Source organism: Procambarus clarkii, chromosome 91 (genome assembly GCF_040958095.1).
Source record: "Procambarus clarkii isolate CNS0578487 chromosome 91, FALCON_Pclarkii_2.0, whole genome shotgun sequence".
Taxonomy (NCBI): Eukaryota; Metazoa; Arthropoda; class Malacostraca; order Decapoda; family Cambaridae; genus Procambarus; species Procambarus clarkii.
In genome coordinates, this window is record NC_091240.1 from 2,159,002 (window position 1) to 2,186,996 (window position 27,995).

At 43.7% G+C, this 27,995-nt stretch overlaps 1 protein-coding gene across 3 annotated transcripts; it reads left to right on the plus strand.

The window, feature by feature from the left end:
* The first annotated feature begins 67 nt into the window (after nucleotides 1–67).
* LOC123773912 (actin nucleation-promoting factor WASL) lies at nucleotides 68–27,991 on the plus strand. 3 transcript variants are annotated; one of them, XM_069318634.1, is made up of 12 exons: nucleotides 68–210; nucleotides 4,411–4,547; nucleotides 5,429–5,554; nucleotides 6,285–6,386; nucleotides 7,717–7,816; nucleotides 8,101–8,314; nucleotides 9,595–9,712; nucleotides 13,025–13,310; nucleotides 24,528–24,736; nucleotides 24,776–25,048; nucleotides 25,336–25,425; nucleotides 25,903–27,991. In XM_069318634.1, the coding sequence occupies exons 2-12, from the start codon at nucleotides 4,458–4,460 to the stop codon at nucleotides 26,071–26,073; spliced, it is 1,779 nt and encodes a 592-aa protein (XP_069174735.1). In that variant the 5' UTR covers nucleotides 68–210; nucleotides 4,411–4,457; the 3' UTR covers nucleotides 26,074–27,991. The 3 variants fall into 3 exon arrangements, with proteins under 3 accessions (XP_069174735.1, XP_069174736.1, XP_045623833.2); XM_069318635.1 differs by having other exon boundaries at nucleotides 24,815–25,048; XM_045767877.2 differs by having other exon boundaries at nucleotides 24,528–25,048.
* Nucleotides 27,992–27,995: the final 4 nt, after the last annotated feature.

Here is a 27,995-nt window from a genome sequence, read left to right on the forward strand (position 1 = left end):
CATATATTTACCTTGAAACTTGATATCATTTTGAACACAAAATATTCCCCTAACAATAACGTGTTCAAAATGACTGATCTAGACAAACATTATCAGGTTGGCAACTGTGGGTTTTTATCAAGCAGTGGGTGGCTATCTTGGCAGTAGCCAGCCAGCAGTCAGAGGGTGAGGTGCTGCGCCGGACACTCCTCTGGCTCCATCATAACCCAGGTATATACCAGTATTAGGGCGGGCTGATCAATTATATAGAGCGCCAAGCCTTTACGGCTATATATATCAAAGTTAAAAATGGTCGAGGAATTGGGAAATGAGAGTTTATTCTCGTATTAGTTGTCCTTTGTGTAATTGGGTATAGTATATAATATATCAATCATATATAGATATGTCTGACTTCACGTCGTAGTCTGAGTCGATTTAGTTTTAGGTTTTAAGTCCCATGACAATAGCCTACTGACCAACCAGTAAGTATATATATATATACTTTAGTCCTGAACATACTCCAGGGGTATACTGTGTGAGTATGCGGCCAGAAGTTGGGTATACCTCTCAGTATGTGGGCATGTCGTAACATATAGCCAGAACGCACTACTTTGCTTAATATGCAAGGCCAGATTTGCCTAACGGGCAAAGTGATATTCGGTTTTTCAAATTGGTTTATTTGAGTTAATATTATATTAAGAACATGAATTAGTTATTTTAGGATTATCATTAAAATCTTATGTAATAAAATGGAAAGCTTTCATTCCATAAATTTGTGTTGATTGATTGTTTAAGGTGCTACATAGCCTTCCCGGCTTGGTGCCTTCTTTGACAATTACTTGTTTGTCTTAGATTCAGTTACTGGGAACAAAAAGTTCCAAGTAGCACGGGCTATGGTGAGCCCGGACTGGACTTACCTGGCACAGAAGCGGGGCTGGAACTTGATTTTTTGTGTAAAAATCTAGACATTTTGGGTACACCTCACTACGATTCACCTAACCCCCATTAATCGTAGGGTGCGGCGAAGGATAGCATGAGGTGGTTATTGCCTTACTCCGGCTTCTAGATGTCCGCCAGGTCTTACATCTTCCCTCTGAGTCACTGGCCGACCATCGAACCATCGAGATGATACGAGACATAACTGACAGGAATTGCTAACGTTGTCCTGTCATTTATTATAATAACCCTTTACATCTTCCCTCATTATGAGAAATAATATCTCTGACAAACTGAGGTGTACTAATGTAAGTGTATCAAGCGATGAGTCACAATAACGTGGCTAAAGTATGTTGACTAGACCACACACTAGAAGGTGAAGGGACGACGACGTTTCGGTCCGTCCTGGACCATTCTCAAGTCGATTGAGAATGGTCCAGGACGGACCGAAGCGTCGTCGTCCCTTCACTTTCTAGTGTGGTGTGGTCTGGTCAATATAAGTGTATCAATACAAATGCAAGCTCTGGAGACTGTGCGCTCCGAAATATATACTACATTGGCCATACCACGAATACATTGAATAGACGTCTTACGCTTCATTTTCAAGACGGAGATATTAAGCAACATCATTCTCAATATCCCAACACCAAGCTGAATCACCAAGACATAGTGAAAGATAAGACAGTACTCTCACGCACCGACGATCGTAGGAGGCTTCATATGCTTGAGGCTGTGTTCATTCGGGAGCTGACATCTGTAATCAAAATGAAGATGAATTCGACTTCGAGCATACAGCTGTTCCATGGTCTTCCATTAAGCTCAACAATGTCTCATTATCTGGGCGTACTGCTTACTAAATAAGCCTCATCCGCTTCCCTGTGCCCTGCGGCTCTTGTTTCATACATGCTAGTTATATTTGCTTGTGGTTGTGTGTTGTTGACTTGTTACTAATGTATCTTTTGTATGCCATGTATCTTATTCTCACAAAGCTAACAATGAGATCTTAAGGTTTAAGAATGAAAATACCTTTATGCATAATGTTAGAGAGGTTTTTTCTTTATTTATATGTAATTTCAGCAAGCTATCCTCCAAAAGTGACTGCCTATAGCTACTATAAAGGGAAAATATATATATACAACCAGAGGGTAGAAATAGTCTAAGTTACATTATCCTTTGGGGATGTATATTATCATCTCAATAAACTTCAATATACAAAACATGAACTTGCATTCACAAAAGTGTACGTTTTGTTCTAATGATTTTGAAGTCAAATAAAATTTGGCAGCATGATGCTCCTTCTGGAAACTTTCCTTATTAAGTATACTCAATAGCTCGGTCGATAGAGCATCGACCTCACAAGCGTAGGGTCCACGGTTCGAGTCTCCTAATGCCTAGGTGAATGGAGTGTAAGATAAGGCAGTTGTCAAATATTTTATTTCCATTGTCTGTTGTAATGACCCTGTTTGTAATACCTCGCCTTGTATCTATCTCGACCGCGCACTCCGCTACTACCACTGAGCTAACCGTGCAATCTCCGCTCTTTCTATGGTAATAACAGATGCTATACCGATCATATAAGATATTAACACTCGGGCCGTCATACGAAGACGCAAACCAGTACACAGAGGAAGGAGAGAGAGAGGAAGAGGGAGGCAGAGCGAGAGGAGAGGGAGAGGAGAGCGAGAACGAGAGCAAGGGAGGGAGAACGAGAGCGAGTGAGGGCGAGGGAGAGTGAGACACTAGTGAGGGAGAGTGAGACAGAAAGATAGAGATAATCGTAGTCACAACCTATCGTATGAGTTACCGAGTGACGCTGCCACCACCCTGAGTTACCGGACAGGGGACCGGAGTGAGAGTCGTAGGTCTTGCAGATGGAGTAACCTACCAGGACAGGTGTAGGGGACAATTGAACGGTACAAGGATCCTGGCCTGACACTCGAATAATCCTGACCACTTGGGAACTATAGTGTACACAAGAATAAGGCGGGACACACCAACACTAATACCTCAACACGGAAGACGAACGGGGGGAGGAGTACTGAATAATTAAGAGCACTAGGTCACTAGGGCAAAGGGGACGGTAGGCCCAATATCACTAAAGCAAGGAACCATTAATACACATTTAATAACACTTAATATCTGACTTTATTTGAAATAATTAAATAAGACACTCCCTAACTATATTCCCTACTAGAGGCCAAGGGTACTGAATGAGGTGCTTTAGTACAAGAGAGCCGTACTTACTCGTATGTTGTTCCACAGTTTCCCTGGAGATGATGTTCTTTCCCAGAGTCCACACACACCTCCCTACTGGGCTGTGCCCACTCAACTGACTCTCCTGATCTACTCCTCCTCAGCTGAACATGAGGGTTTTGCATTTGTTGTTTAGGGGTTAATCCCTGAAGATTACCATGACGGCATCAATTCTGACCTCTTTGTGATTCGATGACCGTTGACCTGACTCTATGGCTAACTTATACAGAGGTGTAACTTTTACATTGTCTGCCGTCGCCTGACTGGCGCCTGTGGGTTGTTCATCCTCCACGTGGCCTGTTCATGCTGTTATGATGTTCATGTACTATGTACTGCTCTCTTGTTACACTGTGACGGGAAGCATGTTAGGCTTACAGCAGCCAGGCCAACCACTGACCTTCCTCAGGATACAACCCCCACAACCCATTTAGTGCTAGGTGAACAGATATAAGGAACCATGGCCAGATATCTCGTCCTGTGCGGGAATGAAACCCGCGACCATTTGACTGTGAGCGGTGTGGGCGGACTGCTCCCCTACAGCGGGATATCAGTCAATTCAGCTCTGATGCAAGCGTCGGAAAGGTCTTATATCTTTCCTGGGTGACTGAAGCCACTTGTAGTCAGTCCTCTGGTGAGTTAATCATAGTGCGCCATATTGTTGAAGCCCCGTACATATTCAACCCGGCCTCACACTAGGCTGTTGAAAGCAGCGGCTGTCCTCCCCAGACGCATTCATCAATTTTAACATATACTGTGTATTAAAAATGGGTTTGTTCTCATATATAAATTAATATTATTATATAAAAAAAAAATATATATATATATAGTTAGGCGTAGGTTAGGTGTTTAGGGTTTGTTGGCGATTATTTGTATTTGAAGTACGTGGGTGAAGCATTTATAGAATTGTGGTTCGAACAGAGGACGTGAGCGAAGCACTTGTTCCGCAAATGTTCGTTCAAACGTCATCAGTTGTGAGTCGTGTGTGTAAACCGCTTTTCATTCATGAACGTTTGGCGGCTGGATTAACCAACTTGTATCTTTGTATGCAAGGACGGGCTGTATAGGTACAGGTGAGGCTACAGCCATCAGTAGACCTGAGTTTCGTTTGGTTTCTTGAACATTATTAGTTGTGAATACTTGTTATAAATGTAAGTCAGGTGATTCTGTGTGTATGTATCTTTCTGTCTCCGTCTTGTCTCTCTTTGTTATTGACCAACATACTCAGTAATTCCCCGCTGTCAGCCGTTGCAGCGTGATCTGGGACAAGGACCGAGGTAGTCTCCAAGACCATGACCACCACCGCCCGCCACAGGCCGTCCAGGGCTCTCAACAGTGAAGAAAACGACGCACTCTTTACCTTGCTGGGTCATGGTTGTGAGGTGAGTCTATGAGTCGTTGTTGAGGCTACAGAGTGCTGTAGGATGACTTAACACACTGTAAGGGTGACTTTCGATACACCGTGTGTGTGAATTTGGACGCTTCCGAAAGTCTGTAGACTTCATTGAATTATTACGATGCCTGAATTAGTGGAGGTCAATAGTGAAGTCCAGTTTTTAATGACCGAAATTTCATTCCTGTGGTGATCTCTTGAGGGGTTGAGTGAGGGGCTGAAGGCGGAGAGAGCAAGGAATAGCGGACGAGCAAATGGATGGTAGCCGAGAAGGGATAGATGGAGATTAGTCTTGCACCCCATCCCCATTCCGTGGGCGGTGATGGAAAGAGTTAGGAGAGATACAGAATATAACGAGTTCAAAAACTGAACCCCACAGTCCATTTAGCTAAGCAAGTAACAATCCTGAGAACTAAATAATACATGCCGAATGTATAGACGCTAAGAGTATAGAGATGGGTAGCTAGGACGGTTGACATATGACATATTACTGATGGATGGTTGATATCATGGGGTGGTTATCTAAAAAAGTTCACATATGTTGGACACCTACACAAGTGGTAGTGAACCAGATGTAAACAACTGCCTCGCATGAGCTAACGTTCCTTCAATCATGTTCCTACGAATACACTGATGAATAGATCAACATGGGAAGCAAATTAGGCTTGTTGATGACTATAGCTCTGAAATACATAGACGGTACGATCCATACCTGGGGGTAGGGAAGCCGTTGCACTGACGGGTAAGGGAAGAAGTGTTGTTGATTTAGGGGCGCATCCGATCAAGGGATCGGATGCGCCCTTTGGGAAGAAGTACACACACACATCCTCATCATAACCTTGCTTTACCCTGGCGGGGACGCTGCTGCAGGCGAAGGCGTCGGGCGTGGTGCAGGTGTTCGTGACCAATCAGCCCCACCACGCTGCCTGGTTCAAGAGGGCCGTCGGCGTCGCCACCTTCACCAAGGACAATACCCGCAGGTCCTTCTACATTCAGGTATACCTCAGTTTCCCCCTGCAACACATGGTTATACCCCGTTTTCCCCGGCAACATATGGTTATACCCCGGTTTCCCCGGCAACATATGGGTATTACCCAGTTCCCCTGCAACCTATGGGTATATCCCAGCTTCCCCTGTAACATACAGGTATACACCCAGTTCCCCCCTGCAACATACAGGTATACCCCAGTTTCCCTTCAACATACAAGTATACCTCAGTTCCCCTGTAACCTATGGGTATGCCCCGGTTCCCCCTGCATCCTATGGATATACCATAGTTTCCCCTGCAACATGCAGGAATGCCCTAATTCCCCAATACGTACATTTATTTATTTATTTATTTATTTATTTATATATATACAAGAAGGTACATTGGGTTTGTGAGAATACATTGAATAGTACAGTATTTACACTCTTGTAAAGCCACTAGTACGCGCAGCGTTTCGGGCAGGTCCTTAATCTAACAGATAACTTTAAATAGGTAATTTCTATCAGAATTGGTAAATAATAAAGATACAGATGAAGTCGAAGTCTGGCATAGATTATCTTTGGTAAACTTACTTTAAGATCTTTCCTCGTATTTACCCTTAGAAGTATAAAAACACGTGTATTTACTCTTACACCTGCATTACAGATTTTTAGTGAGTATTCATTAGTGAATAACGTCAGGTTTTTGCTATTGTATTGATGTATTCGTCAATAGTGAAGTCCCTATTTGTCTCCGCAGGTGTACGACATTATGGCGATGACTCGAGTGCTGGAGCAAGAGATTTACAAGGACTTCGAGTACATCAGCTCCGTTCCCTTCTTCCACCAGTTCGAGGGCGAGGTGAGGCCGACGTCAAGTTGATGGGTAGACTGAGAAGGATCAGATTAGGCACCAGGCAGAGGTTTAGCTTGGTATGACAGGTTTGGGACAAGGTAAAGGTCAATATGGTCATGTGTGTGATGGATAGAGATTCAGCAGACAGGTTGAGGAACGACACGGAGGGCAAATATACAGGTAGAAGGCTGGACTTGGAGGAAGTAAAAGCAAGCTGAATGGGAGAGTAAAAGTGCTTCACTAACTCCTTCCTGTGTGTGTGTGTGTGTGTGTGTGTGTGTGTGTGTGTGTGTGTGTGTGTGTGTGTGTGTGTGTGTGTGTGTGTGTGTGTGTGTGTGTGTATTCACCTAGTTGAACTCTGCTCTTTCTGCCCGCCTCTCAACTCTCAACCAACTGTTACTAACTACTAACTTTTTTTTTCACCCAAACCCACCCACACACACACACACACACACACACACACACACACACACACACACACACACACACACACACACACACACACACACACACACACACACACAGGAAGCAGCCCGTAACAGCTGTCTAACTCCCAGGTACCTATTTACTGCTAGGTAACAGGAACATGAGGGTGAAAGAAACTGCCCATTTTGTTTCTCGTCGGTTCAGAGGATTACGTGACCAGTGTGCTGTCCACTCAGCCACCAGCGCCGGTTCTTCTGGTAGCTGTGTGTGTGTGGGGGGGGGGGGGTATTCGCGCTCGGGCTGCCATGGCCAGGAGCGGGAAGCGTCTCTGGTTACACGTTGTCCGCTCAATTAACTCCTGAGCACTTAAAGGAACACAAACCTGAGCCCATATTGCCAGACCTGCATCATCTCTCTTACAGTCACTCACTCGCCTCTCGTAGAATGTCCTTATTTTGACTAGACCACACACTAGAAGGTGAAGGGACGACGACGTTTCCGTTCGTCCTGGACCATTCTCAAGTCGATCGACTTGAGAATTGCAGGTCGAGTCGATCGAGTTGAGTCGATTCTCAAGTCGATCGACTTGAGAATGGTCCAGGACGGACCGAAACGTCGTCGTCCCTTCACCTTCTAGTGTGTGGTTTGGCCAACATACTTCAGCCACGTTATTGTGACTCATCGCCTGCAATGTCCTTATTTCCCGCTTGATCACAAATACTTTGGTTTTGTTCATAATGTCCCACCCGAGTCACTTGTCCCTCGATGAACCATTGACATGACTCGTCTTGCGTCGTTTTGCCTGGAAACCTGAATTATATGTAGGGCTTTATTTTGTGCCACAGTGTTCAATAGTCTTTCAGGCTTGGTGAATTGCTCATGACTAACCCATCCCGTGTGTGCCGCTCAGGATCGGATGATTGGTCTGAACTTCTCCAACGACGAGGACGCCCTCAGCTTCAGCAATGCCGTCACCGAGGTCCTCGCTAACAGGAAACGCAGGAAGGAAGGTGAGGCCGCTTCCAATGATGAAGGCACAACCACTTGGGCTGGACGGTAGAGCGACGATCTCCCTACATTCATGTCGGCGTTCAATCCCCGACCGTCCAAGTTGTTGAGCACCATTCCTTCCCCCCCGTCCCATCCCAAATCCCTATCCTAATCCCCTTCCCCTGTAAACTTGCAGGGAGAGTCTTGCACGCTTGATTACATACATTGTTAAATAATAAGACTCGATAATGGGGTTTTGACGAACACGCTTCATAGAAAATGACATTTTCATGTGTAACTTCAGAGCGAAGACGGCAAATGATGGCACAGCAACAACAAAAGTTGTCTGAGGGCTTGGGGCAGCCACAGCGTCAACACCAACAAGACCACCACCAACAACAACAACAAGAGCACCACCAACATCACCAACAGCACCAACAACACCACGACGAGCCGAAGCATAAAGACAGGAGAAGGTTTGGCAAAATAGGAACAAGGCGAGAGAAGAAGAAATTCAGGTCAGTTGGTGCTGGTAGCTGTGTAAACTGGTTGGTGCTGGTAGCTGTGTAAACTGGTTGGTGCTGGTAGCTGTGTAAACTGGTTGGTGCTGGTAGCTGTGTAAACTGGTTGGTGCTGGTAGCTGTGTAAACTGTGTACTCACCTAGTTGTGCTTGTGTGTGGGGGGGGGGAATTGAGCTTCGGCTCTTTGGTTCCGTCTCTCAACTGGACATAGACACACCAGTACAATCTGTTAACTGATGTACAGATTCCTCAGCCTACTGGGCTCTATCATATCTACATTTGAAACTGTGTATGGAGTCAGCCTCCACCACATCACTGCCTAATGCATTCCACCTGTTAACTACTCTGACACTGAACAAATTCTTTCTAATGTGTCTGTGGCTCATTTGTGTACTAAGTTTCCACCTGTGTCCCCTTGTTTGTGTTCCACCCGTGCTAAATAGTTTGTCTTTGTCCACCCTGTCAATTCCCCTGAGGATTTTGTAGGTGATGGTCATGTCTCCCCTTATTCTTTTGTCTTCCAGGGACGTGAGGCTTAGTCCCTTTAGCCTTTCGTCGTGATGGTTGATTGGGTAGTGTTCTTGACATGTTAACGACATGTTCTTGATCTGTTAAGAGTATTTCTGATTTGTATATTCTCATTTAAAACCGAGGATGAATAAGTATGAGAATTGTATTTATTGTTATTGTGTATTCATCTGTGTGGAATATATAAATCGTGCGAGATGATGATTTCTGGGTGGACCCGTAGCTACCAGCTGGGTCTTGACCCATACTCTGTAGTCCCTCATACAGTATAGGGTAGTTGCACACTTCTCGGTACCTAAACGTGTACCTAAACGTGTTAATTATAAGTTAAAAATGTTTCCACAGACCTCAGGCGTCTTGGGTTGGTTGGGTATTGATGCGTTCAGTGGATATCTTTATTCTTTTGTTTGAACGTATTTTGTTTCCTAAATGGTCTTCTTTTTCTTTCCACCTTTTCTCGTTTACCTCATTCTACCCTTCTTCTTCAATACTTCCCTTCCCACGCCTTCTCACTCCCAGTACTCCTTCCTCCGCTACTCCCTCCGTACCCTGTTAAGATGCTTATCTTAACATACTAAGAAGGTCAGGTAAGGTCGGTGTTTTCTATGAAGCTTTTCAAGGTAAACTAAAATATTCACAATAAATTAGTATGTCACATATGCACGTATTTAATAAGTCAATATTGACTATTCGAAAGTGCGAGAACGGGTTGCCTCCCTCCATTCTAATGTTGCTACAATCGCTGCAGGAAGTCGATGATCTCGGACCCCTTCGGTTTCCAACACGTCAGTCACGCCGGATTTGACAACAACAACACCTTCTCCAGTTTTAATGTCGACGAGGATCTGGAACACCTGTTTTCTGTGGTGAGTGGATTGTGGGTGTGGAGGGGGTGATTGTGGGTGTGGAGGGGGTGATTGTGGGTGTGGAGGGGTGTTTGTGGGTGTGGAGGGGGTGGGTGTGGAGGGGGTGATTGTGGGTGTGGAGGGGTGATTGTGGGTGTGGAGGGGGTGATTGTGGGTGTGGAGGGGGTGATTGTGGGTGTGGAGGGGTGTTTGTGGGTGTGGAGGGGGTGATTGTGGGTGTGGAGGGGGTGATTGTGGGTGTGGAGGGGGTGATTGTGGGTGTGGAGGGGTGTTTGTGGGTGTGGAGGGGGTGATTGTGGGTGTGGAGGGGGTGATTGTGGGTGTGGAGGGGGTGATTGTGGGTGTGGAGGGGGTGATTGTGGGTGTGGAGGGGTGTTTGTGGGTGTGGAGGGGTAATTGTGGGTGTGGAGGGGGTGATTGTGGGTGTGGAGGGGTGTTTGTGGGTGTGGAGGGGGTGATTGTGGGTGTGGAGGGGTGTTTGTGGGTGTGGAGGGGGTGATTGTGGGTGTGGAGGGGGTGATTGTGGGTGTGGAGGGGGTGATTGTGGGTGTGGAGGGGTGTTTGTGGGTGTGGAGGGGTGATTGTGGGTGTGGAGGGGGTGATTGTGGGTGTGGAGGGGGTGATTGTGGGTGTAGAGGGGTGTTTGTGGGTGTGGAGTGGTGTTTGTGGGTGTGGAGGGGTGATTGTGGGTGTGGAGGGGTGTTTGTGGGTGTGGAGGGGTGATTGTGGGTGTGGAGGGGTGTTTGTGGGTGTGGAGGGGTGATTGTGGGTGTGGAGGGGGTGATTGTGGGTGTGGAGGGGGTGATTGTGGGTGTGGAGGGGGGTGATGTGGGTAGGTGGCTGGGTGAGTGGAGCGTAGGTTGTTGTTATAGATTCAGCTACTCGGAACAAGTTCCAAGTAGCACGGGCTATGGTGAGCCCGTAACTTACCTGGCACAGGAGTGGGCAAGAAGCACGGGCTATGGTGAGCCTGGAGCGTAGGTGCCGAGGATGTGTTTTTAGCTGTGGATTTGCGGATGTTAGGTGTAAATGCTCCCTTTGTCTACATGTAGTGGGGATGACGGAATGGAATGTGTGGGAGAGCGCAGGGTGGAAAGGGGGTGGGGGGGGGGGGGGGTGGGGGGTGGGGGGTGGGGGGGGGGGGTAACATAAGTGTTATCACACTCCCATCCACACTCTGGGGAGTGTGGATGGGGTGGGTGTGGTCACCCTCATAATTTGGAGGTATGTTTTTTTTTAACGCATTGACAAATATATATACCAGTCAGTGAAAGATGCATAATTTGTACCAAGTCTGACGTAGAGCTTGTCCTAGGCGCCCTATCCATATTGGACGGGCAGCCCAGAGCCCCTCACCTGTGGGACAGGCCACAACACGCACTCGTCCCCTCTCCCTAGGGTGGATAGTTAGCATACACCACAACTCTCTCAGGAGGGCTGAATTCTCATCACACTAATGCTAACAATATTATGTTTGGAATTTGAGCGTTCTCCTGTGAGGATGGATCGGAGAGGACTAGGCGTTCTTGTAGTAACTTAATTTTTGTAATGCTTCTAGTGGGTCACGTCCAATCACTTGGGGTGGACGGTAGAGCGATGGTCTCGCTTCATGCAGGTCGGCGTTCTATCCTCGACCGTCCAAGTGATTGGGCACCATTCCTTCCCCCCCCTCCCCTCCCAAATCCTTATCCTGGCCCCTTCCAAGTGCTATATAGTCATAATGGCTTGGCGCTTTTCCCCTGATAGTTCCATTCTATTCTAGTGTGTCGCAAAGGCCTGAACCACGGCCTCTAGTCCTTACGTAGTGCCTCTTGGTCTGCTGGTCCCAACCCAGAGCTAGTTGGTTGTTTGTTGATTGATTGATGAAGATTAAGCCACCCAAAAGGTGGTACGGGCATGAATAGCCAATAAGTGGTGGCCCTTTTGAGCCATTACCAGTATCAAGAGCTGATACTGGAGATCTGTGGAGGCGCGACTGCACCCTGCGTGACGGGAGATGTCTCCCGTGGGTTGTTAGTTGATTGATTGATTGATAAAGATTAAGCCACCCAAGAGGTGGCACGGGCATGAATAGCCCGTAAGTGGTGGCCCTTTTGAGCCATTACCAGTATCAAGAGCTGATACTGGAGATCTGTGGAGGCGCGACTGCACCCTGCGTGACGGGAGATGTCTCCCGTGGGTTGTTAGTTGATTGATGAAGATTAAGCCACCCAAAAGGTGACACGGGCATGAATAGCCCGTAAGTGGTGGCCCTTTTGAGCCATTACCAGTATCAAGAGATGATACTGGAGATCTGTGGAGGTGCGACTGCACCCTGCGTGACGGGAGATGTCTCCCGGACCAAATGGTGACCAAATGGACGGTTGTTAGTTAAGTCATTATGCCCTTTATACCCATCCTGTGAGGTGTGGTGGAAAAAAAGGGTAAGAGGCACATAATGTGCTCAGGAACCACAGCCGCGGTGTTAGGATATTGGCAGTGATGCCACACACTCGGACACTGCATGTTGCTTGGCTGATACAAGCCACACTACAGTATGTCCATTGAGCCTAAGGCGAACAACTGCGTAGGAGGGTTGGGTGGATAGGTGGGTGTGGGAAGTGTGTGTGTGTGTGTGTGTTGGTGTAAGGGGTGGATGTGTGTGCAGGTGGTAGTTGTGGGTATGACTGCTAGTGGTTAATATGGGTTTAAGAGAGCCATTGTAGAGAATGGAGTTAGTACCACGACCTATCACATAACAGTACTTTAGCTACCATATTGCTATTTAACAGCACTTCCGGATTACATCAATGGCTTGTGGAAGTTAATGTTGGCATGTGGGGGTCACGCAATGTGTGAGCTGGTCTGAGAGTACGTGGGGGAGGGAAGGAGTGTGGGTGTTGGGGTGTGGGAGTCAGTGGGTTGGTGTGGGGTCGGTTATGTGTAGACGGGTGTATGCACTCACTGGGTTACGCGAGGCCCCTGCCAGGCAGATCAGGTCCTATATATTAACATTATGAATTTGTGCAGGAACATAAACTTTGAGAACCAAAAAGCGTGAAAGCTACAGTAAAGGTTATGATCCGCTGGGTTAGTGTGTGTGTGTGTGTGTGGAGGGGTTGTGGGGTACTAGTACTACCATCTCGGCTGATACCAATCCTGCTCACACATTAATCTTCAGATTTAAACAGTTTTCAGTAATATAAACACGCCAGATTTAAAGCTAAATATAATCTTACACACCATACTAGTAGAGTCAAGATCTAAGAAGCAACCTGACGCTTAATTAAAAATTACGAGCCTTGTGACCAACTCCACTTCCCCCCCCATTAGGTAGGGTTGGATAAGAAGACGATGGCTGACGATAACACGCGGAAGTTTGTCTACGACTTCATAGAGAATCACGGTGGCTTTGAGGAAGCCAAGAAGGCGAGCAGGAAGTACTCGACCAGGCGGGTGCTGGACGACCACACCTCTGATGGTGGCCCTGGTGGTCGAGCCCATGGATCCCATGTAGGTGGGAGGAGTCACGGCTCTTATGCTCCAGCCTCTCGCTCCAGCTATTCCCAGGCTCCTGTACCGCCTCCACCAGCCAGGGATCCTCCACTTCCTCCGTCGGGTGAGTACCAGACCTTGGGGGGAATGCCGAATCCTTGGCAGCTTCGTTACTTATATTACTGAATCACACTCCATTTACCTAAGGGTAAATGCCTATGCCTATGAACGATTTTAGATCAAATAGATGCTAACCATCTCGGCCAGATCACCATTGTACTTGAATAACTGACACTGTGGAAGCAGTGTTGTGTGCGGACCTGTGCAAGCCTCGCACACTGTCTAAGCTTGAGCTATTGGTACATCTTGGAATACCTCACCCCCCTCCCTTCCTTTTGGTAAAAAAGATTTATGTTGTATGAAGGGACGTCCTCTTATCTATTGTCTTCTTTCCAGTAGGTAAGCAGAGGATTATTGTGTGGATCAGAGTTAACATAAGTGTTATCACGTTAATTCACAAATTGTAACTCTCGTGAAGTGACATATTTTAACTGCCGTTTGGAGGGGATTGTTATATTTTGAGGCCTGTGTGGACTAACTTTTGAGAGGATATTCCTGACTACCATATTTTTCAGTCATTGTAACTTGTTACGCAACTGAGTTCGCGAAAACAGTTACTACAACTTATATTTACCTTATGCTAAAGGAATCATTAAATAAAACACTGTTATAAAATGAGAACACCAGTTTTCTCTGTGTTAAGGACAACTAATACAAAATGCAGACAATAATAATAATCACTGTTCACAGGTTTATGACCACTGACACACTTAAAAATATATGAGGAATGGCTTAATAAATCAATATCAGATTCAATAGCAACACCTAAGCACAAACAAAATATACCCTATACTTACCTTAGAGACACGTCCAGTAGCCAGCTCCACCAACCTGCAACTGAACCCCCCCCCCCCCCCGCCCGCTCTGACTGCCAGCAAGCCAGACCTGGGGCCAGATTCACGAAGCAATTGTGTAAGCCACTTACGAACCTGAGGCCAGATTCACGAAGCAGTTACACAAGTACTTACGAACGTATACATCTTTCCTCAATCTTTGACGGTTTTGGTTACATTTATTAAACACTTTACAAGCATGAAAACTTCCCAATCAATTGTTGTTGTTATAAACAGCCTCCTGGTGCTTTGAAGCTCATTAACTGTTTAATAATTGTAAACAAAACCGCCAAAGATTGAGAAAAGATGTACAGGTTCGTAAGTGCTTGGGTAACTACTTTGTGAATCTGATCCCCTGCTGAAATGTAGGTAGCTAGGGTGACCCGGTAAGAATGCATGGCGAGAATAAACATCAGACAAGCAATATTCTCATCTCTTTATTTAAATTACCAATATTTCCCCCTGATATAGCTGTCATATAGGCTATTACTATTATTGTGTGCCCTTTGACAGGTATGTCTGTATGGGAGGAGGACGAAGAAGTAGCAGAATTGTTTCTACCTCATACCCCAGTAACATATGGTTATAGTAGCCTCGTCCCCGAGGATTATTTGGTGTGATCATCAGTGTTCGTAACTGGAGCACATGGCTCGCTACAATACAGATAAGCTGTATTTAATGTTTAGTTACTAATATATGTAGGCTAATACTGTAGTGAATGTCTATCAATCAATAATTTTGATTGATAGACTATATATATATATATATATATAAAGCATAATCCCACCAGAATGTGTTGGAAAGAGATTTGTGGATATTTTTAATCATATAGTTTAAACATCATGCAGTTTTTCCCCGCGCAGGAATATCCCTGCCAAAAAAAAAAAAGATAGTTTTTTATAGAAATATCTAAATTAACGAAAAATGTAAATTAATATATCAATTAATATAAACTAAATAAATATAAATCCCATGATTTATTCCCCCCCCCCTAGTTTATATCAATAACAACAGTTTATTGGAAAGTTTTCATGCTTGTATACTGTTTAATAAATGTAACCAAAGGCATCAAAGATTGATAAAAGATGTACACGTTCGTAAGTACTTGCGTAACTGCTTCATGAATTTGGCCCCAGGCCCATTATAGCCAAGCACAACTAAAATAACTCAACAACCACACTTCCCCCCACAGAGAGACACACACAGCCATACACTTATAAACATAAGTACATAATATCTTAGACACACTGGAACAACATCTCAAATAATTATTCTTCTCATAAGGAAAACAATGGTAATGAATAAGAACGCACAGCAGATAACAATGACGTGTTAAGTTCGCGTTAAGCCCCCGTCCAATACAGGTCCACTGGTACACGCCCGCACCACTGCCCAACTCATACAATACAATACAACAGGGTAATACAATGGCATCACTGTAACATACACACAATCAGAGTGTTATAATGTAACATAGTACTTGTGAAACTGGAAACAGAAATATGGTAAATTTGTAGTCCATGGCCAAATGAGGCGTGATGAATGTATAATTATGCATACATTTCAATAGTTAGGAATGGGGTAAATGCCTGGTTCGTAACATAACTCTAACGTTTGAAGATGAGAAACTGACTTTGCTATTGGTCAGTCATTGTAGACTTAGACTTTCGAGAAGAATTTTACACTTTGCCAGTTGCCCCAGTCCAGTTGGGACTTAGTTTTTCTGAAGGCAAAGTGATAGTTCACTGACTTGTGTTATTGATGTGCATGCTGAGACATTATCCCCCCCCTCTGGTTATGTAATGTCACCATCCACCATGTTAACAACCTGCCAGCCAGTCTTGTCTAGTGTAACAATGTTATTAGATGATCTTTGCTTAGTGATATCTAGCTGCTATGACTTGTGCCTTGTATTACATTACTTAATTGTTACTTGCTTGCGAATATGTATATAAATTTTGTTGCATATATGATATACTCAAATTCTATGACAAGTTGGAACATAACCAATCACAGACGAGTAGGCCTCTGACGTCATGCCAGACAGACAGTCACCAGCCGTGCTCCCAGCAGGCTCAGTTCTCTCACAGACCCAGAGTAGGTGGACCTTGGCTGGCCAGTTATACACCTTGCTGTCTTAGTCAATAAAACTACAGAGGCGCCTACTGAGTATAATATTCAACCCCACAAGGCAACGAATACTGGTGGCAGCGGTAGGTTTCCAAAGCGAGATGGGACTTGGAGACCTGTAATCGATTATCGGAAACTTAACAGAGTAACGATACCTGATCGTTTCCCACTTCCAGTTCTAAATGATTTGTTGCAAAGTATTGGTCGAAATAAAGTATTCTCAACATTAGATTTGTTGCAGGGATTCTGGCAAATCCCCCTTGATGAGGAAAGTAAACAATTGACAGCCTTTAGTACTCCCAATGGTCATTTTCATTTCAAAAGAATGCCATTTGGTTTGCGGAGTAGTCCAATAACCTTTTCACGATTCATGACAAATCTCTTTCGTAGATTGATAGGAAGTACTCTTCTAGTTTACCTTGATGATCTCATAATCATGTCGCCAAGATGTTCAGGCTCATTTCCAGAACCTTGAGAAAGTACTTGCAAAGCTCGCTGAAGCTAATTTAAAAATAACTAAAGCTTGCAAAATGTTCATTTTTAAAGGAGAAGATTAATTTCCTAGGTCATACAGTTACACCTTCAGGTATTACATTGAATGAATAAAAAATTATTGCTGCCCGTGATTTTCCAACGCCTCGTACCGCAGAAGCCGTAAGACAGTTCACAGGTCTTGTAGGATTTTATCGTTCATTTATTGCTGGATTCTCTATTATAGCCGCTCCACTTTATAAGTTGCAAAGAAAAGATGAACCCTTTGTTTGGGGAGAGGCCCAGGATCAGTCATTCAAAAAACTCAAAGCAGCCTTGATTTCGTCACCTGTCCTTAGGTACCCAGATTTTTCTAAACCTTTTATGTTGGTTACAGATGCTAGTGACATAGGTTTAGGTGCTGCATTACTGCAAACAGAAGGTCACAGAGATCACACTATAGCTTATGCTAGCCGTACATTATCTGAAGAAGAGAAAAATTATAGTGCAACAGAACGAGAAGCCTTGGCAGTTGTCTGGGCACTTAAACATTTCAAGGATACAATTTATAATTACCCAGTTCATGTTCTTACAGATCACCAACCATTAATTCCTTTGTTCAAAAATAAGAATCCAGTTGGAAAGTTTGCTAGATATTTGCTCACAATTCAAGTATTCAATCCCACATTTGGTTATATTCCAGGAAAGCAAAATGTTGTAGCTGATGCGTTTTCTCGACACGTAGCTGCGATTCAGTTAAATTACCCAGCATTAGATGCTACAGTAGTCGAGACGGAACAAAGACAAGACCCCATATGGGCACCCGTCATTAAATTTTTGACTAAGTAAGACACTCGCCCGATTCATAAACCGCCAGTACCATTGAAAGAATTAGTTATGTTGGACAATTTACTGTGTAGAGTAGTAAAATTGTTCCAGCTGTCTTAGTACCAACTGTGTTCAAAATTATCCATGATGCTCCCGCAAGTGCACATCCAGGAAAGGATCGTATGCTCCAACAAGGTCGATTGAAGTATTTTGGGCCAAAAATGGCTAAGGAGATTGCTCATTATGTTGACAGATGTTTAACTTGCTAACAGCACAAGGGACATGTTTCAGGACCTAATCCAATTCAGGTGTACCCAGCAACAAAACTTCCTTGGGAATGAGTATCGATGGATTTATTGACAAATTTTGCGAAAACAGAGAAAGGGAACAAACATTTGCTTGTAATGGTTGATAATTTTTCACAGTATTGTGAACTAGTTCCTATCCCGAACAAAACAGAAGAAACTATAGCCAGTGCATTCCATGACCAAATAATTTGTAGATATAGTATGCCTAAAGTAATCCTTTCAGATAATGGTTCAGAATTCAGTGATAGTATTTTAACGAGCTTGTGTGATTTATATAACATTAAAAAATGTAGTATCATGCCTTATCATCCAGCAAGCAACGGATTAGCTGAACGTACTAACAGGAAAGTGTTAGATGCCTTGAGAGTCACGTTGAATTTTGATAAGAACAATTGGGATGATTTTATACCCTTAATTCAGTGTGCTATAAATTCTTCAATTAATGTTTCTACAGGTGACACACCTCACGCTATTCTTTATGGTACAGATAAGATCCTCCCTAATGAATTGATTAACGTACCTCCTACTCCCTTATATAACGTAGATGATTTTGTTCAAGTGAAGCGTAGACAAATGCAACTAGTATTTAAGAGAATACGAGAACAACTGTCCAAAGCAACAGCCGAGTTCACTCTAGCAAGGAATGCACGAGCTAAACCCAGTAAAATAACTATTGGATCTGTAGTAATGATACTTAACCAACACAGGTCTGGTCCTATGTACAAGTTAACTAAGAAATTTTTGGGTCCATATAAGGTAACCGAGCTTATCAAAGGTAAGAAATACAGACTTAAGAACTTGGTAACAGGAGAGTATATAAATGAACATTTAGACCATATGAAGTTAGCTAAAATGACTGTTGACGAGACTGATGAGGAAGATGACAATGAACTTACCCAGACAGATCCTCCTATTGGGAAACCACCTTCTGTGGTTGACAGACCACTTGATGTTCAGCAACCCCATACTAGCAACTATCATCTTAGATCTAGACCTCTCGTTTCAACCGTGCACTCACCACATGTCCATTGGCTAGATGTTAACGAGGTTATCTCGCAAGATGATAGTTTGTCACATGAAGTTTCATCTGTTCCTGACCTTCAGTCAGAGCCAGAGTTGTATAGTGCTATGGATGAGCTAGGTGTAGATATCCGCAGAATTTATAATTGAGTGCACTCTGCAGTTATTCTGTTTTGTTTTGCAAAATTCACTTGCAGTACTTCCACCACATGGAAGTACTCAATTCCCACTATAATAATAATGGTGATAATTCCCACAAGGAATTATCACCATTATATATATATATATATATATATATATATATATATATATATATATATATATATATATATATATATATATATATATATATATATATATATATATGGAAGGGAGTACCACCTCTAGCTGGAAGAAGGGGGACCCATAGCCTCGGAGGAAACCACGCATAACGCATTAGAGGGAATGTTTAGATCCCCTCCAATACAGTTTCTGTTTGCTTTTCTCCTACCACCCCCTTCCTTTTTTATTTTTTGTGCTTTATTATGCATTTGATGGTTACAAGATATACATGGGTTGATACAAAAATAATAATGCAAAAAGGTGCTTAAAGGTTATGGATCTCTTGAAAAACACAACAATGGGAAACATTGATGAATGTCACAGACGGGTTCGATCATTGTTGCAAGTCAAACACTTCTTCGAATTCCTCTGAAGTTGGACTAGTGCCCAAGACGCAACAGGCATTTCCCCTCTGAATCGCAACACTGAGGCGCTGGAACAAGAAACTTTTTGCTCTCTGGTCTTTTGTAGCGCTGATCAATTTGTCCCCCAATTCCTTCAGGAACTTCAATGCACATTTTCCCCACGAACCGAGGGTCTCCGAGCCGATCGGAACAAAGCTGTAGCAGTGTGCTAGACCTCTGTATTTAATAATTTTCTGCGATTCCCTGAAAGAAGCAGCACCACCGCTTTCACGTGTGCTGTAGTGGAGGTAGGTACTGGCCAGTGTGGCAGCGCACGTGTAGTCCCATACCACTTGCTTACCATCCTTCCAAGGTAGCAAGGTGACCCCATCAGGGTGCTTCTGAGGGTCGTTAGGTCTGGATAAGTGTGGTTCTCTTTGTGCCGGGCAGCGGGCTGTGGCGAGGCTCCTCTTGATGATGTCGTTGACTTCTTCATGTTTTGCAATTTTACCCTGTGATTTACGACATACCAGACCATGACGACCATATTGGTCTGCCATCGCAGTTCCGCAGATGCACCTATGTTCGGTGAGGATGGGGGCGGCAAGGCGAAGGGCAACTCCAATGCGGAGAGCGTCATGACTGAGGCGAGTTCCCAGGGCTGCATTGGGCACAGCAAATAAAAAATCCCCGGCGTGGGGTGCTGTTACCGCTAGGAGGCGGGCTTTGTTTTCAGCATCAGCGTTATATAAGACTAGAAATAAAAATGAATTTTGGAGAATTGATTTTTGATTTACCTCCAACAGTGAAAAGAAATGTACGAAAGATTGAGAAAATTCGGGTTAGAATTATTAATCTTACTTTTTCGGTCATATTTAATAATATATGTCTACAGGAAAGACTGCTACCAGAAAGACTGCTATATATATATATATATATATATATATATATATATATATATATATATATATATATATATATATATATATATATATATATATATATATATATATATATATATATATATATATATATATATATATATATATATATATAGTATGATGAAGTTTTAATTTTATTTTGTGTTATAATTTTAACATTTTAGAATTTTATTTTGTGTTATAATTTTAACATTTTAGAATTTTATTTTGTGTTATAAATTAGATGCCATTGTTAAGTCTACTGCCATTTGTATTTTTACAGTGCTTGTCATAAGAGTTCATTAATGTTCTAGCAACCACATTGAGGCCAGTGAATCCTGACTGCTATCATGCAGATGTTAGTCTTCTTGATCCAGGTCTTGTATATAGCTTGTAAATATATTGAACATTAAATATATTGTACATTGGTCTTGTAAATATATTGTACATTGGTCTTGTAAATATATTGTACATTGAAAAAAATCTTCATTATCTAATCTTAAAATTCATTTGTGGTTGTTAGGTCAGAACTTTGTTCATTAATGTAATAATTGTTTAATTTTGTATGGTTTTCAAGCACATGCCATTGACACATGTTAATAATTTTGTTTAGGCAATACCTTGAGTTGTATTGTTCATATCTGATAAGTAGACATACACATGTTCTTAATACTCTGGTTTAATTAAAGCATTATTACCATGATTTTTCACACCTGATCTTCTTTCAATGTTTATTATGCAAATTTCACATGTAAGCCATTATTGAATGCCACCGAGGTCCTTTCAGTATCATTGTAACTATATAGCTAGCCTGAGCTTGTCGACAAGGGACGTCGACTTGGTAGCGTGTCCGAGCGGTGTTATACTCAAATTCTATGTCAAGTTGGAACATAACCAATCACAGGTGAGTAGGCCTCTGACGTCATGCCAGTCAGACAGTCACCAGCCATGCTCCCAGCAGGCTCAGTTCTCTCACAGACCCAGAGTAGGTGGACCTTGGCTGGCCAGTTATACGCCTTGCTGTCTTAGTCAATAAAACTACAGAAGCGCCTACTGAGTATAATCAACCCCACAAGGCAACGAATATATAAGCTGTCTCATGTAGATAAGTTCGCCCCAGTAAACTAGTGGATTTTACAGGCACAGTAATAAGATCTACGTGAATTATTCAGATTAGGCCAAATTGTATATTTTGTCAACAAAGATGTTACTAATAATGCTCCTTGAACTTTCACACTCTCCCCAGCTCCCCCTTCTGAACGCGTCTGCCTTGTCCCTCTGTAGTTGTCTGGCGGGAGGCTGGGACGGTAGTCACTACAAGATACTCCGTCATCTCCCTCCATGCACCTCTGTGTTTGCTGCATATCTCAATGTGTATTTGGGAGACAACATCGATCACTGACGACTGGCTCCTGGCACTTGTTCTTCCCATTTGATAATCTTGTATAATCTTCGTCAGCTGCGCTTTTAGGCATCAACATTCATTTGCCATTGTGGTTGACTCTAGCAGCGCCTCATGGCTCAGTGCCTCATGGCTCAGTGCCTCATGGCTCTGGCGTACCATGTGCTGTTCTTATCTCCACCAGATTTAAGAATTTCGAATTTTCCCGGGTATCCGGCCATATTGGAGTTACCTGTGATGAACGTGTGGTCACCAAGGCCAAGAAGGCTATTCATATTTGTCCCATTTCCCGAAAAGGTATTTTTTATTCAGATTATTCTGAAGATTATTCAGATTATTATATACCCGGTAATTCATTCCTCAGTCCGCAACCATTCACAGAGTTTATGATTTGGCATTACAGGTAATAAACTGGGCACTTATCTAATTAGTCTTCCCCTTACCACCATAATACAAGGTGGGAAACTGCTTTGGTTAGGTTAGGTATCGGCCACCCTCGCTTAATGCACACTTGATGCAACACTTGACACTTAAGGCCACACTTGATGGAACAACGCCCTGCTCCTCATTGTCCCCACTGCACCGTCCCCCTTAGTCGTGCACCTCCTTGAAGAATGTCCGGATTTTGGGGATGATCATACGTCTTACTTTGCTAATGTTCCTCTTGGTCGCTTGTGCCTTGATAGTCCTCTGTGACTCTGATTCCTTTGACGTTGCTCACCTTATGACCTTTTGTTCTTATTTTGGCATCTTGAGTAATATTTAGCGCCTTTTGAATATCCCGCGACACAGACGGTGCTACCTAGTCTGCCGGGGTTGGCGACTTCTTTTAAAAGGTAACATACTTATTAAAGAAGGCTAACAGTTGACTTTAAGTAGGCCACCCTATGAAGTCAATTGCTGAAAGAGGAGTGGGCTTTGCAACCGCTATTATTTGCATAAGTCCTCCTAGTGTAAGACGGTGAAATAAAACCTGTCACAGACCTCACATCAGACCTTGAATCATTAGCCTCCTACAATAGTTCTTACAGTAGAACTGCAGCTCTCTTCTACAGCTCCTCTTGCCACTTTGTTGCCTTCAGATAGTGCAGCTCGCCTTCACATTTCACCCCATATTATAGCACACAGTGCAGGGTACTGTGTTCAGGACTAAAGTATTCTTTCTGATTGGTCCGAAAACCACTGTGGTTGCCTTAATAACTCTCCAGTGGTGTTGACCAGACCACACACTAGAAGGTGAAGGGACGACGACGTTTCGGTCCGTCCTGGACCATTCTCAAGTCGATTGTGACTTGAAATTAAGGAATGTGACAAGTCAATCCTTAATTTAGCCACGTTATTGTGACTCATCCCCTCCAGTGGTTGATAGGCTTTAAGCCTAACACCAAGCATGCAGTACAGATACAGTTTGGGGACAAAACTAATAGTACTGTAATTTGTAATAGTTACTGTATTAATTATAATAAAGTTATTACAGACTGACATATAAACATTTAAGAATGTAAAACTAGTTTTGCATAAATCAATTAAATCCTGAGGCAGTAAATCAATATTTGCAAAGCAGTAACACTCCGCGGTGTTAACCTGAGAACAGATCTCTACTGTTTGAGTGAACTCCCTCACTCCCCAACCCGTCCTCTCCCCAGCCCTTGAAGTCTCTGCTCGATCCAATGGATCCATTCATCTATTTTTAAGTTGCTCCTCAATGCTTTTAATAATTTTCTTGATTTTTTTCTCTCCCATTTTACGCTGTTTTATTTTTTATATTTATCGTCTATTGTATTGAGCTTGATGCTTCCCCTGGGACATCTAGCTCAGGGGCATCGACTCGAATCCACCTCGTGTCTGCACTGTTATCTTTCACTCTTGAACTCATCTTCAGTCGAGTGATTCCTTCGCCCAACCACTTGGGCTGGACGGTAGAGCGAAGGTCTTGCTTCATGCAGGTCTGCGTTCAATCCCCGACCGTCCAAGTGATTGGGCACCATTCCTTCATCCCCCGTCCCATCCCAAATCCTTGTCCTGATCCCTTCCCAGTGCTATATAGTCGTAATGGCTTGGCGCGTTTCCCTGATAACGCCCTCCCCCTCCTTCGCCCACCCCTACCACTGCTTTCCTCTGTCAGAGAACATTCCTCTATCTCCTCACCGCTTGCGTTACCTCGGTCACATTCCTACGACGTGTTATAGTTGCGGGAGCTTGTGTCAGGGAGAGTCGGAGCGCTCCTTCACGCTCAACGCATGTGGACAATTTTCTCAACTTTGCTCAAATTAAAAACGTTTAGTTTTTGCATTTTTCTACGGTCTTGTCATGTTGTGTGGGGCTGGTCTTAGTGTGGTAGTGAGAGCACTCGTGCTCTGGCCAGTGCCACGCCACCTCTGTACTCACCTCAAACCACCTCAAATTAACACACAGAAATCACAATAACGTGATGCATCAATGAACACATCCACAAGCTCAGTCGATTAATGCAGTTCGAATCCTCGTCACGGCCTTTGTGGATTTGTTCACCTCAAGGTAACTTAGTTGTGCTTGCGGGAGATGAGCTTTGGCTCTTTGGTCTCGCCTCTCAGCTGTGATGGATAGATAATGAAGACAGATTGACAGATTTTTTTTCTTAAAACAAAGATTGTACTTTCTACAGGAGGTCGGAGCCATGTCCCATCATTGCCACGCTGCCAAGACAGCAACGGAGGACGCCACGACGACGACAGCGTTGCCCCCTTTCCTCCTCCTCCCAAAAACTACCACCCAGAACCCCCTTCACCGCTCACCCACAGGGCCACAGCAGTTCCTCCACCGCCCATACAAAAGAGCAACTTATTAGTGCCTCCACCACCACCTTTGCCGAAAAAAAGCGACAACGCATCTTCACAAAGCTTGTCCAACTATAAAAGCGACAACGCATCTTCACAAAGCTTGTCCAACTATAAAAGCGACAACGCATCTTCACAAAGCTTGTCCAACTATTACATTCCTCCTCCACCATCTCCCACTTCCAAGGGGTCGACAATACCTCCACCACCTCCACCACCACCGCCCCCTCCTCCGCCGCCTCCTCCTCCGTCGATCAGACTGGGACAGTCTGTCCGGGACGGTGATGAACGTCTCCGTCCTCCAGCCACCTTGCTCGACCAAATACGAAGCGGCACGAAACCCCTCAAGGTGGGTCGCAGACTGCTGCTGCACTCTTTGCCAGATGTTAAGTTCTCAATTTAGAAACTAGCCTACTAAAAATTATTTCATGATGTTATTCCTAACATCATAAAATTTTGAAATTAAATTTTAGGATGATAACATCATCCTAATTTTGACATATAAACGCACTCTTGAGTAATTATCCTAGAGTGGCTATATATGTTCTTGCCCCTTCCCACTCCTGTTCCCTTTTGTTTTGTTCCCTTCCCCGGAGCCACGAGGCACTAATCCCAGCTTTGTGTACGCACCAGCAGAAGGTGGAAGCGGCCCCCAAGCCAGCCCAGACAGACGGCAGGATGCAGCTTCTCGATGATATCAAGAACGGCACCTTCAGGCTGCATAAGGTAAGAGTGGCAGTGGATGGGGGATTACAGTTACCGGGTCTGGGGGAGAGAATGGGGCTACAGGATACATTTAAGGACCGAGGGAAGAATAGAGGAAACTGCACCTCGTGTATTTGCCTTGACCAACGCTGGGAAAAAATCCATCGACCCCCACGCCTTTTATGTTGCCTGGTAACCCGTTTAAAGCCAATGTTTATCCAGTTTTTTGTTCTGAACTTAGAGAGATGGCTTGAGCTGTTACATTTTGTGTGAGAAAGTGAGAGGGGCAGAAGCAGAAAGGGGCAGGGGCATATAAAGGTGGGAAATGGAAAGGGAGAGAGAGATAAATATTCAGACAGGCAGACAAAGAGACAGGCATACAGAGAAATGTATAAGAATTAGAGGTAGGAGAAGAGAAGAGAGGGAGGAACAAGAAGTGAGCGTTGGATCAGAGGAGAGAGAGAGTTGTAATTTACTACCTGTCTTGCCTAACTTCAGGTGTCCTTGTCGGAATGTGACACCAAGGGGGACGAGCCTCTAGGCCTGGAGGGGATCGCTCTGGACCTGCACCGAGCCCTCCAGGAACGAGCGCAGTTCATCCAACCAGACGACGGATCCGACGACTCCACCCCGGACGACGACGACGACAGCGAGTGGGACACAGACTGATCCCGGGACACAGACTGATCCTGGGACACAGACTGATCCCGGGACACAGACTGATCCCGAGACACAGACTGATCCCGGGACACAGACTCATCCCGCAGCCATGATGGAACGGTGGTTGGAGGAGAGCTGCCGCCCAGTTGGGTGGGTGTGGAGCAAGCTTTGAAATTGAAATTGAAATAAGTTTATTGAGGTAAAATACACACAAAGGGATGAGGTAGCTCAAGCTATTCTCACCCCGTTCAGTACATCGTGTTAATACATACATAGACACACATCACAAACAATAAACATATTACCAAACATTCTGAGAGATAAACATCTACATTTCCTTGGAGCAAGCTTAGGTGGTTGGTTGCCTTGTATTGAGACTGTTGTGAACCTCTTCTTTAATTACATGTGATATAAAAAGATGATTGATATGTATATGTTTTGTGTGCATGTATATATATATATATATGTATATGTACATGTGTAGGTAATATTAACAATTGTTTAACTATCTTCACGAGATTGTTACTGGCTAGTTAAACGAACTATGGAGGTTCATTTCTTGAACCAATTATGTGCCTCTGTAACCCTTTCCACCACCGCCCACGGGATGGGTATGGGGTGCATAATAAATAAATTAAATGAAAAATGAGGGTACAAATAGCCAGTACACACCGACGAGCCGGGTGTGTACTGTACAACACAGCTCTGAATGATCCTAATCATCAATAACTATATCGTCTGAACCATCCTCTGACGCTGGATTAGAGTTGGCTATAATCCGATTATGTGATTAGTGTCTAAGAAAGAGAAGTCGAATTGAAGAAGAAGAAGTTTCTACCGTCCTCTGACTCGCGCCATAGGACGGTAGAAACAGCCTAAGCAACTCATCTAAAAAAGAAGCCTAAGCATCTTTTTAAGATGCATTTTATTGTCTCAATAAAAGTACTTGAAGTTTTCTCGCGCCAGAGTGCTTGTTAAGACCCTTCATATTGAGGTTCTTGAGTATCGTCGCCCAAGATAACATTGACTTCTAATTCAATTCAATTTCCTTATTATGCACCGCGCCCTGCTCAGGCGTCCTCGACTCCGCGCCCAGCTCAGTGCACCTCCATACCCATCCCGTGGGCGGTGGTGAGCCCGTTGGTCTCCCTATTCGGAGCACTTGTATTTTTGTTTTCAATAAAGATATCTTAATGAAACTTTTATTTCATAATTTTCGTGTGTTACGTTGTAGTTATATGCAGATAATGATGCCTAGACTAACCAAGTGTGCGGATGTAGGTGAGTTATAATAACCACCATCACGGTCGCAAGTCTTCCCTCTAAAAAAGATTAGGCAAAATTGTAATTAATTCTGTCAATAAAGATGTTAATAATAATCTAAAAAAAGAGATGTTGTAGAGTCTCTTACAACATCACTTACAACAATAAGTGTTTCGTCTACACTGTAGACAACACACTTATTGTTTCTGGAACTAAAGTGGCAACTGCACGCCTTATGTCTATGATTGTCAGACACAACATAAGTGAGTCCCTATGTGGGACTTGCGTCTGTCAAACAATATTGGCAAAATTATACATTATATAACGCAAACATTGACTATAATACCCATACTCTCGGGCACGTCTTGAAACAAATAATATATGTTTGGAATTGAGTATTTGCTTGTACAAAAAATTTAGGCTATTTATTAGAACTAGTGAATATAATTATTGTTCCCCATGTTGAATATTTACTATTATTATTTTATTATTATTATTCTTGTGTTAACAATATATTTAATATTTGGGGTAAGAGTTGAGGAGAATATCTCATGGGGATGTAGACAGTGTTTTAATGTTTTAAGGGGGTAGAAATAGCCTAAGCTACTCTATCCCTTTGAGATGTATTTTTTTTCCTTGTCTCAATAAACTTACTTGAACTTGACAGT

Excerpts from the sequence above, each read along its gene's own strand:
- LOC123773912 (XM_045767877.2), top strand. The coding sequence starts at position 4,458 with ATGACCACCACCGCCCGCCACAGGCCGTCCAGGGCTCTCAACAGTGAA. Across the intron at positions 7,817-8,100 it reads CAGGAAACGCAGGAAGGAAG|AGCGAAGACGGCAAATGATG; the intron begins GTGAGGCCGCTT and ends GTGTAACTTCAG. Across the intron at positions 8,315-9,594 it reads CGAGAGAAGAAGAAATTCAG|GAAGTCGATGATCTCGGACC; the intron begins GTCAGTTGGTGC and ends CAATCGCTGCAG.